At 49.7% G+C, this 11,269-nt stretch overlaps 1 protein-coding gene across 1 annotated transcript in view; it reads left to right on the top strand.

The window, feature by feature from the left end:
* MTSS1L (MTSS1L, I-BAR domain containing) overlaps positions 1–11,269 on the top strand; it is a 140,701-nt gene that overhangs the window by 90,314 nt on the left and 39,118 nt on the right. Inside the window, exons 5-6 of the mRNA XM_019505826.1 lie at positions 9,679–9,763; positions 10,674–10,765. Of these exons, the coding sequence (XP_019361371.1) occupies positions 9,679–9,763; positions 10,674–10,765 (177 nt within the window). The remainder of the gene's footprint in view (positions 1–9,678; positions 9,764–10,673; positions 10,766–11,269) is intronic.

Here is an 11,269-nt window from a genome sequence, read left to right as displayed (position 1 = left end):
GCAAAAGGTGTGTGTATATCTGACTCCTTCTGGGTTGTGTGATTTGTTTGCTTTGTGTTGTGTGTAGTGGACTGCAGTTTGCTGATGATTATTGATTATGAATAACTGTATGGTTTGTGTTGTTCTTCTGTGATGTGTGACTGACTTCTCCTTCTTCTAAGACTCTTGAGTTCTGTGTTGTGTGTGTTAATCTCAATCTGAATCTCTATCTGACTTCTTCTGTGTTGTCTTTAGTCTGTATGTAAATTAACTATAATAATATTAATAACTAATAACTATATATAATCTGAATCTCTTCTTCTTCTATGAATATCTGACTTCTTCTATCATGTGTGTGAGTGTGTGTAATGTGCTTCCCTGCACAGTGATGGATCACACTGCCAGGGAAAATACTGAGCTTTCTTTTTTACAAGTAAAAGAGAACAAATATAAATTGAAAGAAATGAATTGGATAAGTAAAGTAGAGAGATTCTAAGCTAAGCTAAGCTAAGCTAAGCTATATCCTATCCAGTCCTTTCTAAGAACAAAAAGGAGCAGGCAACTGACTAGGAAGCCAAGCCATTCCAGTACGGTTCTGACACTGTTGCCCAGAACCAGCTCAGGAAAGGCACAGAAAGCCTGCAGACAGAGGCTTTTGTGCTGTTTTTATGTCCCTCTCCCAGACACTGTGATTGGAAGAGGACTCGGGGAGAAATCACACTCACTGGCCAGCTAAAGATATCAGTCCTTCCCCCCCTGCTTCCCCTCCCCCCCACTCCCCCTCCTTCTAAGTTTCTGTTTCCCCTCAAAGACTGCCTTCCAAATCACCAAATCTTTTCAGACTTGATTCAGAGGCTCCAAATCGATTTAGAAAGTTTAAAGCTTTGAGCGATTTGATTCAGAGATTCGGCCTCCAAATCAGGCCAAATCTTCTCCAAATTGAATCACGAACCGAAGCTTTGCACAGCCCTAGTGGACACCTATCTTGAGCCAGGCCTGCTGCACACCACAAAATCACATCCAGGGGGAGTCCAAGGCTTTGAACTTGGCTGCCATCTTAAGGTCTGCAGTCAGGACTGCCCAGGTGGCTGCTCAGCCAAACTGGAGGCTAGTATTCTTCCATCTTCCCCTGCACACTACATCACAGGAAGGCCCCAGTGGGGCACAGGGAAGATCCAATAAAATGTAATGAAAGCATGAAGAGCTGATCCTGCAGGCACTGATGATCCTGTAGGCTTATGGGTACAAGTGAATTACACATGCGAAGTCCCACTGAAAGCACATTACCCATGTTTGTCAGTGTATGCAGGACCAAAGCTGAGTGTGGTTTTCTGAAAATGAGGTGGAGGAGATGGGCTGCAGGCGGAGGACAAAAAAGAGAAAATAAAGGGTGGAGTGAGCAGCTTTATTGTCTAGCCTCCACTTCTGATCTGCTACCACAAATTCTGCTCACCTCCCTGACCCCGGTGAGCCAGCCCCTCACAGCTTTCCACCCACCATATAAGGCAAAGAAAGGTTTTGCTTTCCGTGGTCACCCTAGAAATAAACCGTGGTTATTTTTAAACACAAAAAAACAGTTTCAAGCTATTCAGCTCAGCTAAAGGTTTGCAGCTGCTCATACTCAGGCAGACAGCCATTCAGGACAGACCTTTTGGAGCTTATTTCCTTGCATATGGAATAATCTCTGTGACTGTACTTCACTTCCTGACAGCTCTTGTTCCACATGCTGCATTGCAAAGCCAGAGAGCATCTCTTGAGTCAGAGAAGACCTTCAGTAATTCTTATTAAGCTGGGTTCTGAGGAAGCCAGAGTAATTGGGGGAAGTTGAGGAAAAATACAGCACAAGACAATCTGCTGCCATCCAGACTTACAACCCAGCAGTGTTTTTTCTTGTTGGGGAGAGGGTGTCGGCTGCATTATTTTTTCAAATCTTCCACTTCAAAGGATCCTTGTCCAAACAGTGGACACTTTTAGTCATTAGAATTTCTTGGGAGCACCACATCAGTCATCACCAGTCATTTTTGTTATGACATTTATAGTGTTTGGTGTCTTTTTTCCCTTAAAGCCTCTGCTTCTGGTTGCATGTGATTAGGGGAGGCTCTCACCTTTCATTGAAAAGGCAAATAGAAGCCAATTATATTTTAAAATCTCATAATTGCTAACCTGATCTAATAAATTGTGAGGCCTGATCTATGATTTTTGAATGGGTGCTGGACTGTTTAAGTCAAAGCACAGTGTACTGGACAAAGGATCTGAGAGCAAATTAGCACTCTGTCATCTTCCCAAACTAGGCTGCTTCATTTTTCTGGTACAGCTGTGAGGTAGGGGAATAAGACCCTTTAGGTCTCTAGCTTCCTGCTGTCAAAATGGCCCACCTGGGCACATATTGGTGTGATCTGTGCACAATGTAGCAACATTTAAAATGTTTTCCAAGAACAATTGTCGTGCTAAGTGTGGGTCCTGGGGATTGCTGGCTCCCAGCTCCTGGAAGGCATTGCTTGCACTCTGCTGTGTTTTAGCATGTGCACAATATAAACCCAGAGGCTAAGATCCATGCTGCCCTTCCAGCAGACCCAGCCTAGAAAAGGGGGAGCGAAACCAAGTTTAAGCCATTGTTATGTCTTTATTTGGGGCTGCTCTTTGTGGTTAGCAGCTTTTTGTGAGCTGCCTCTGAGCAGCTCTATAGCTTTGAATTACCCAGAGTCTCCACAGCAGCATGTGCTATAGGGATGCCTGGCTCTGGCACCCACACACCCCTTTGAGTCCCTATCCCTACTGGCTAAGGAGCTTTTATAGGCCTGTGCACCCTCCCCTCCACTCAGGCTCCTTCCCTTTCCCAACCTCTCTGGGTAAAGCAACCAACTGTTTTGAGTTTTACAGGATGCTCCTGAATTTCAGAGCATTTCTCAGGGACTCCATCGCTGAAATGGAACTTTTGGCCTGCATTTGGTATTCCCAGGCTCTATCACCACATTCACATGGCAATTACACCCATGCTAATGTGCTCTGCCTCTTAGCAGTGCTGCACTAACCAGACTGGGGAGTGGTACAGACTTCCGTTTGGGCCAGAGGTGGGAGCTGACGTTGGACCTTCAGCATGCCAGGCATGAACCTCAACTACAGAAGAGATGGAACAACAGGGAAACTGGGGGAAATGATCCAGGAAAAGTGAGGCAAGGGACTCTGAGAGATACTTCTCCCTTCTTTGGTGGGATGGAGTGAACTCTGGGATGGCTCAGCCCTGCCCAGAGTAGAGCAGGGAGAATTTGGGGCCTCATCCCACCTGGTGTGAACTGGGGGGACTCTACTCTAGGCCCCTTTCAAGCGATGTGGAACTGAGAGAATTTGGGGACAGTTCTCCCCTAGTCTGACCTGGGACAAAGGGGATTCTGGGATAGCTCCCTTCCTTATGTCCTTGCACAGAGAGACAGGATAGTGTAGGCAAGAGGGAGCTGTGGGGGTTAACATGAGGGAAGCTCAGTTATGAGCAGCTGGGAGAGGAAATGCTCTTGGTCAGCTCAGGGAGGTGGGGAGGGGAGAGCCAGCGGAAATGAATTCTTTCTCTAAATGGCTTTGGAGCTGAGGCGGCCGCCTGTCTCGATGAGCTCACAAGGAAATGAGTTAACCCAGCCTTCCCCCTCGGTGCAGCTGCCCAGCAGGTGCTGCTGGAGCCAGGGCCTGCAGGGACAGTGGTGACCAGCTGACCACCTTAGCAAAAGGGAAGGGGCAGAGCAACCCATAGAGGGAGGGGTGTCCCCTTAGGTTCTCAGGGCAGAAATGGGTCTCATCCAGTGGCGGGGAGAGGAGGGCAGGAGCCAACAGATGTGGAAGGTGGGGAAATTATGCTTTGCTTTCTACAGGGGGTCTAATGGGGTAATGTTGCCCCCTTGGGCACCTGTGCAGTTGTGACTGTTGACATCATGAGGCAGATGTAGAGACTGAGGCACTATGCAGCAAGGTGTCAAAGACAGGTAGAGAACCCAGGACGACTCCCTCTATTTCCTGTGCTCCCTTCCTGCTACTCTTCTGCCTTCCCCCTGCCTTTCACTCCCATTCCCTGTCCCTGCCCCCTCCTTCTTGCACTCCCTGCAGCCCTCTCCTTCCCAGAAATGGACCCGGCGTCTGCCACCCTGGCATCCTGCATCTACTCCCCATCTGCTGGGATGAGGCTCCTATTTGTATTTTGAAAGCAAACAGACAAGCCCTTGTGGTGACTGTGGCCACTTCCCTGAGCCAAACCAGCGGCCCTCAAGGCCCAGCAGGGTCCATCAGAGCTTCTGTCTCGCCGTCCTTCCCCACTTCTCCAGCAGCCCTGAACTGCAAACAGACCCTTGCCAATATGGGAGAATCATGCTATTGCCAGCATGGGGCCCATCACTTACCAACAGCGAACTCTTCAAAATGCTGACACAATAGGAAATGGCCAACAGCAGCAGCTGGAGCTTCCCTGACCAGTTGAGGAAATTTATGACCAGAGAGATCCTCCAGTCAGACCTAGCTAATGGGACCCTGCTGTGTCCACATCCCAGAGCCCCCTCTGGGGAGGTGGGAAAAGAGCATTTGCTCAATTTCTCCCACATGATTCATGGCTCAAGTTCATAACCTGAGGTTGCTCCATGGATGGTCTCTCTCTCTCCAGTGGGTTCCCCCTGAAGGATGCTAAGCTGCTCATGCTGCCCTGTTGGTCTTGCCTAACTCTTGGTGGGATTAACCACTGCTAGCCAGCAATTTTTTAGCAGGCCTGTCCATGTATGCCTTGGGTAAAGTTCTGCTCAACAACATGCTAAGCCAGGGGCGACGTGTAGGGGATGCGCATGGGCGCACATGCACCCCCTATGCATGGCAGTGCACCCCTTGCAAAAAGGTGCCTCCAACACTGTTGGCGGCTCCTGCAGGCGGTCGCTGCTTGGCACCCCGTGCCAGCAGCATCTGCTACAGTCCCTGATTGCCCCTAGCCACTGCTGACGCTGCCGGCGGCACCTATCAGCGCTTGCCGCTTCCCCACCCCCCACTGCCAACAACACTGGCAGCATCTGCGGGAGCTCTACACCACTGGGCTTCTGCCACCGCTGGTGCAGCTGTGCCCCCCCCAGCCGCTGGGGGCACGTGCCATTCATGTGTTAACCCAAGGGCATCTATTAATGTGCTTCTAAAATGGCACCTTCCCCCCTTGTAGAAACAAGGCCATAGCAGGTGTGGATCATGTCCTAGTGGAGAGGCCATTTGTAGACAACTCTCCTCCCATTTGTTATCCTGCATACCAATCCTTTCCCCCATTTCTCATCACAAACTGTGGGTTGCTAAAGAAAAGTGATCTTTCTCATCGATATGGGTCTGTTTCATAATCCCCTGTGATCTTGTGGGAACCCTAGCAATCATGTACCTGGAAAAGGAGCTTTAGGGGAGCACTTAACGCATGCAGAGTTGAAAATAAGGAGAAGTTGGCAGGCACTAGACAACATTCTGTGAAGCTAGGGGAGTTGCTGTTATAAACAATTTGATAAACTATAGATGGTAAGAGGGGCTCTATGTTTGACCTGGAGGAGATGGACAGGAAAAATAAATAGTACCTTTTCCATAACTACTGTGCTCCCATTGAGAGGAGTTACCGATATTAAGTACTGAATGCAACTGTTTCTGGGGTGGAACATGACAGCCATTTAACAGAAAGCACTGCACAACAATTTTGTGAGGTAGGCTGTGTCTGCACTGGGTTCATGTCAGGCAAAATATAATTATCCCGGCTTTAGTGTGGCCAGCACAGCTGGATAGACACCCATCCCTTAAAAACAGCACAGGGGGATATATAGTGAATGTGTATGATTACAGTGTTACATGTCCTCAGATAGCTCCATCTGTTCTGTGGGGACAACAATTGTAAAAGTCCCAGCTTCACCTAGGGATTCACCAAATTCCCTTTGAGCAGCACTGAGGTATTCCCCAAGGATTCATCTAAGCACTAGCCACACCTAGTGCTTCATCCCTCCAGAGGTAGATCAACAGCCCATGTTACACTGCAGAACACCCATGCCTTGTTTTTCAAAGTCCCCTTTGGGGACATAGTAAGTTGTGATAGACTTTTTCACACCTGTTCTGCATTTAAATCCAAGCATTCACTGTTGACTTCAGCAGGGATCTTCTGCACCCCAACAGTAACCATGGCCTTGCTTGTGCTGGCTGGGTTGGTGGGGTCTTCAGGAACAGAAGTTTGCATGTGGTAACCCACTACCCATTTGAGTTACAGGTCTTACTCTGTATCCAGTTCACAGAGGACATGAGGGACCCAGCTCTAGCTAGGAAGCATTATCTTTTTCCTCTTACCAACTCCTCTTCCTGGCTCTGAGAGTTCCCAATGTGTGAACCCAGGATGATAGTCATCTTGTGCGTGCATGCACACACACACACACACACACACGCACGCACGCACACACACCCACGCACACACACACACACACACACACACACAGATCCATTGCCCAAAGGTGGCAATGAGGAGACATATTGTTTCTTCCCCCCACCCCTCCACTCCCCATAAGACCCAGTGGAGAATATGAGCAAGCTTTGCCTGCTTTTAAGAGGCTACTAGGAAATACCAAAAGACAGGAGCCATTTCCCCTACACCCACCCCACCTGTTTGGATGGTGAGCCTGTCAGGGCAAGGAATCTGCCTTATGATGTGTACATGGTGCCTGGCACAAGGAGGCCCCAGCTGCTGTCATAATGCAAATGAATAACATACCCTGTCTGCAAGCAGGAGTGATCCTGTCCTGGTGTCTGAGTCACAGGGAACATATGGGGCCTATTAGTGCTGCAGCCAAGAGGCGCTCTCTTTTGGTCCAAGTGGTAGATGCCTGTTGTGGGAGAGGAAGCATCAGGACTCTCCCCAGACATGTGAGGGATTTGCATTTGCCGTCTGCAGCTCAGAGCTCCAGAGTAACAGAACCAGCCTTGAGCCATGAGTTATGAGTAAAGGGATAAGCCAGAGAAATCCCACCCACGCCCAAATTGTCTCTTCCAGGGATCTAAACAGCTTGTGAGTTTTGCATCCAGGAGGTTACCTCCCCCTGTATTCTCTTTCTCTGAGTTTTTCCCAGTCCTTTGCTAGATACATACATTGCATCTCATTGTCAAACCTCATGTTGCAGCTTGACAAGATGTCCCCTGTCCTTCAGAACACCCACACACACACACACACACACACACACACCTCCCTGCCTGCAGAAATGTGACACACACACAGACACACACCTCTCCCTACCTCACACACACACACACCTCTCCCTGCCTGCAGAAATGTGACAGCTGAATCACTGGTCCCAAGCAACTGATGGGCAAAAAGCACTTCCAAGACAAAAGGGTTATACTGATTAGCCCTTGCACCCAAATGGCCTTGATGCACGCTAGCTTGTTGTTCCAGGTGCACTCCCTGGGGAAAGGTGGGCAGCTCTGGGAATGGGGAGTTAGAGGAGAGCATGTGTTAGGCTGGCAGGATTATTATTTAGCGTGATGAGCAGACACAGCACCTTACAAACAGGCCCACAGCTTGAAGAGCTTGTAGTGTAGGGCAGGAGCAGGGAAAGGGCTGTTGACTCTGAAAGAGCACAAGCTGCGTGTTTTGTTATGGACACACTTTGTTGGAGGGTTGAAGATTATAATATGCTACCAAGATGTGGTATATGGCAGAGGAGTTGGGCTGATGCTGTCTTCTGCTAGGTGGGATGAGAATTCTTCAGCTGACACTACAGTGGTCCAGTGAAGGGAGCTGCAGGAGTGTAAGGATCTGTATCTGTTCCTTGCTTCAGCTGTGTGTTCTGAGTTGGTACAGCACAGTGCTGACAGTGAAGTCCTGGGGCCTAGGCTTGTAGGCTAGAATGATGGACAGAAGGAGCAGAGTCCTTGAAGAGCTGAAGGGTGCATGAGGGTACAGGCTGGCACTGATTGGAAGAAGGGTTTAAAAGGGTGAGAACAGAACTATGTATGATGCAGAAGAGCAAGAGGAGGGAGGGTGTGAGGGAAGATGCTGATGGGATGAGACCCCTGAGGGCCAGGTTGACACAGTGAAGGGGAAAAAGGAGAAATATAGCACAGGGCAAATTCTCATCCTGAGTGGGACAGGAAGATGGGCTGTGCCCTACTTTGCTTCCAGTTCCCCTTTGAAGCTGAATTTTGGAACAAGATTGAGCTCAGGGGCAGTGCGTGGCTATGGATGAAGTCTGAAGGTTGTGGCCAGCTGGCATAAATGTGCTTCCCAGATCCTGTTGTCTTAGCCCCTAAGCAACACATTCACAAGGTCTCAAAAGTTTGAGTTAGGCCCCAGCAATGCCCCCTTCTGGATATAACAGCATCAGCCCACTGGCCCAAACTGAGACCCACCCTCCTAGGGCTCAGCTCTCCCACCCATGTCCATGGCCAGAGGGTTATGCCCCTTGACCTCAGAATCCCTTCCATCCTTAAGCCCGAGCTGGGACCTCTCCCTACAGGGCCCCTGCCCTTGGATCAGATTGATCTGAGAGGACATTCTCTGAGCTCTCTCCCAAGCAAGAGAGCTGTGGCATGGCCTAGAGGAGATTCCTAAGGCGGTCTTCGTCTCCCCATCAGTCTCTGCCAATCAGCCTGTGTGGCATATTGGTTTTCCCCTCACTCCTGTTCTCACAGTCTCTCTCTGCCTGGAATTGGGGATGTTGACCAAGGATCAGCCCACCTCTAGCTATTCTTGGCTTCAGGCTGTCCTCTGGTGGCCAGTGGTGAGCAGTACTCCTTGGTGAAGAAAAGCTGGGAAAAAGCAGCCTGAAGCATAATAGCAGTTCAGACTTGGCTAGTAAAGTAGACTGTCTGGGTTAAATCCATCCTTGGGGTAAAACCATCTGTCTCTGTGACACCAGTGACCTTGGTCCTTGGACCTTGGTGGGGTTGTCGTAGGGATGCGTTTAGCTCTCAGCTGTCCAGGGGTTTTGAGAGCTCTAGGGGATTCTTAATTCCCACTCAGTCAGTGGTTTGGCTTCAGATACGATCAGCCGTGCTTGACTAAATAAGAAGGTTTATATTGACCAGCTTATAACAGAGAGAAGTGAATGCTCAGCAGATGGGATGCCCCTCTGGCCTGCTGAACCCTCTGCTCCCTGGCCCCTCAATGTCATAGTAACCTCTGCTGCAGATCTCAGGATCATTTCCAGCTGAGGATACCAGGAAAACAGGCTGGATTTTGGATTCAGGGGGCTCCCAGCCCTGACAACAGGCTTGATCCATAACTTCAGTCCTTGCAAACCCCACAAGGCCTAAATCTCCCTGCTGCATTGTTATTTACTTTACACATGATACTATACATAGATGCAGCAAAGCAGGGGGTGCACCCAGCATGTTCTCACTTGGGCACAGAAATAGTCATCTCTTCCATGTCAAATGCTCACAGAAATCCAGCTCTGGGTGTTTAATGCTCCACAGCATGATTCCCAGCTGATTCTGACATACTTGGCTTTGAACATGTCTTGCTTGGTGCAACCTCAGGGAAATCCTGTATTGGATTAGTGGATCCCAACAGGAATGGATTGTGGTCATAGCACTTTGCCCTTAGTACATAGTTTTTGCTTTGCACAGATGGGGAGAGGCTAGTGCCCAGGTGAAGGGGCTGGCATTCCAGTTCAGTGAAGAGGCTTTCAGAGTGTGGCACTTTGCCGTAACAAGGATTTTGTCTCCCTCCAGGGGCCACAAGGGACATTGGCTCCGCACTGACTCGCATGTGCATGCGGCACCGCAGCATCGAGGCCAAACTGAGGCAATTCACCAAGTAAGTCCAATGGGCCCAAGGGACACAAGTCTGCCAGCCTCAGCCATGCCTTCCCCCAAGGATGAAGGAGGTGACATTAAGTCTCTTCACCTTGTGATGGGCATCCAGAGAGCTGGGGATTGGGGTCCTCCCTGGGACTCTGACCCAGCGACATGAAGAGCACTCAATGAAGTCCTTGTTCAGCAGGCAGAGTGTTCCATGCATTTGAAGTGCAAAGCAGTGACTCGGTGCCTAAAAATAGAAATAGGAGCCAAGCGCTAGGCCCTCAGGTTTGAAAATCTTGGCCTTAATGTCTCAGTGAAACAGATGGAGGCTGTTCTCCTTCTGTCAGATGGTCCCAGACACATGCAATGGGATGAGCCCTCCCTGTGCCTACACAGCAAAAGAGAGCTTCCAACAGGCAGGGTCCGTCCGTTTGCTGCCAGGGTGAAATTCCACCCTGAGCTGCACAATTGGGCTAGCAAGAACTTAGCAAGTGTACAGGATCCCATTGCAAAACCAGCTGTAGGCCAACTGCTGCGATTATGTACAATATCATGCCAGTCTCCTCTCTCCCTCCATTCCAGCCCTTGGATTTCTCTGGTCTCCCCTTAGAGGCTTTAGGCACAACATCTGAGACCCTCTCTGTCCATGACAGTCCAGAACACTCCTCTGGATGTGTTAGCTTTGCCTCTCACTTGTCATGCAAGGAGCTGTTCCCAGCAGTTCCCAGTCGGTGCTCTGAACTGTTGTATCCACCCATGCCCGCTGGGATTCTGGCACTGTGAGCTCTCTTCCAACAGTGCTCCAAGTGCCCGGCTGGGATGCTGGTGCTTGCCCTTGTCCGTTTCTGGTGCCTGCTCCTGCCTCTGCCTCCTTTCTGTGGGGGGTCTCTCTAACCCCTGCTCTCTTTGTGTCTCCCTTGTTCCAGTGCCCTGATGGAGAGTCTCATTAACCCTCTGCAGGACAGGATTGAAGACTGGAAGAAAACTGCCAACCAGCTGGACAAGGACCATGCAAAAGGTACAGACCAGGAGAGGGTTGGGTGTACTGTCCCCTGAGGCTGGGGGACCTGCTGACTTGTGGGATGTCATATGAAGTCAAAAAGGGATGCTATATCCAGGGAAGGGGAGGAGAAGTAGGGACATGGTATCCCCAGGAGTGGGGACAGCCTCAAGGGGAAGAGTCTGGGTGGAGCTGTATCCAGGGGAGGGGAGATGCTGTTTCTTGGGGCTAGTGGTGCCAATTTCTTAGGGAGCAGAGGAAGATTAGGAGGGGAAGGTCATGAGCACATGAGCAGCATGAAGGAAATGTCTTGAGTCCTGGGCGTAGGGAGTTTTCAGTCTCTCTGGAAAGGATGAGGGAGTGCTTACCATACCCAGTGGGAGGGGAGCATGGTATAAAACTACTGCTGCGGTCAAGCAGGGTTGCCTCTGCAAGATTTTTTTTTTTTTTTTTTACTAACCATCTGCAAACTTTTTACTGACAACCAGATATTTTTTTACTATGTTTGGTGTTCAAGCCCCA

This window comes from Gavialis gangeticus, unplaced genomic scaffold, assembly GCF_001723915.1.
Source record: "Gavialis gangeticus isolate Ggan-Ray unplaced genomic scaffold, GavGan_comp1, whole genome shotgun sequence".
Lineage (NCBI taxonomy): Eukaryota > Metazoa > Chordata > Crocodylia > Gavialidae > Gavialis > Gavialis gangeticus.
This window is presented reverse-complemented; position numbering and strand designations above follow the sequence as displayed.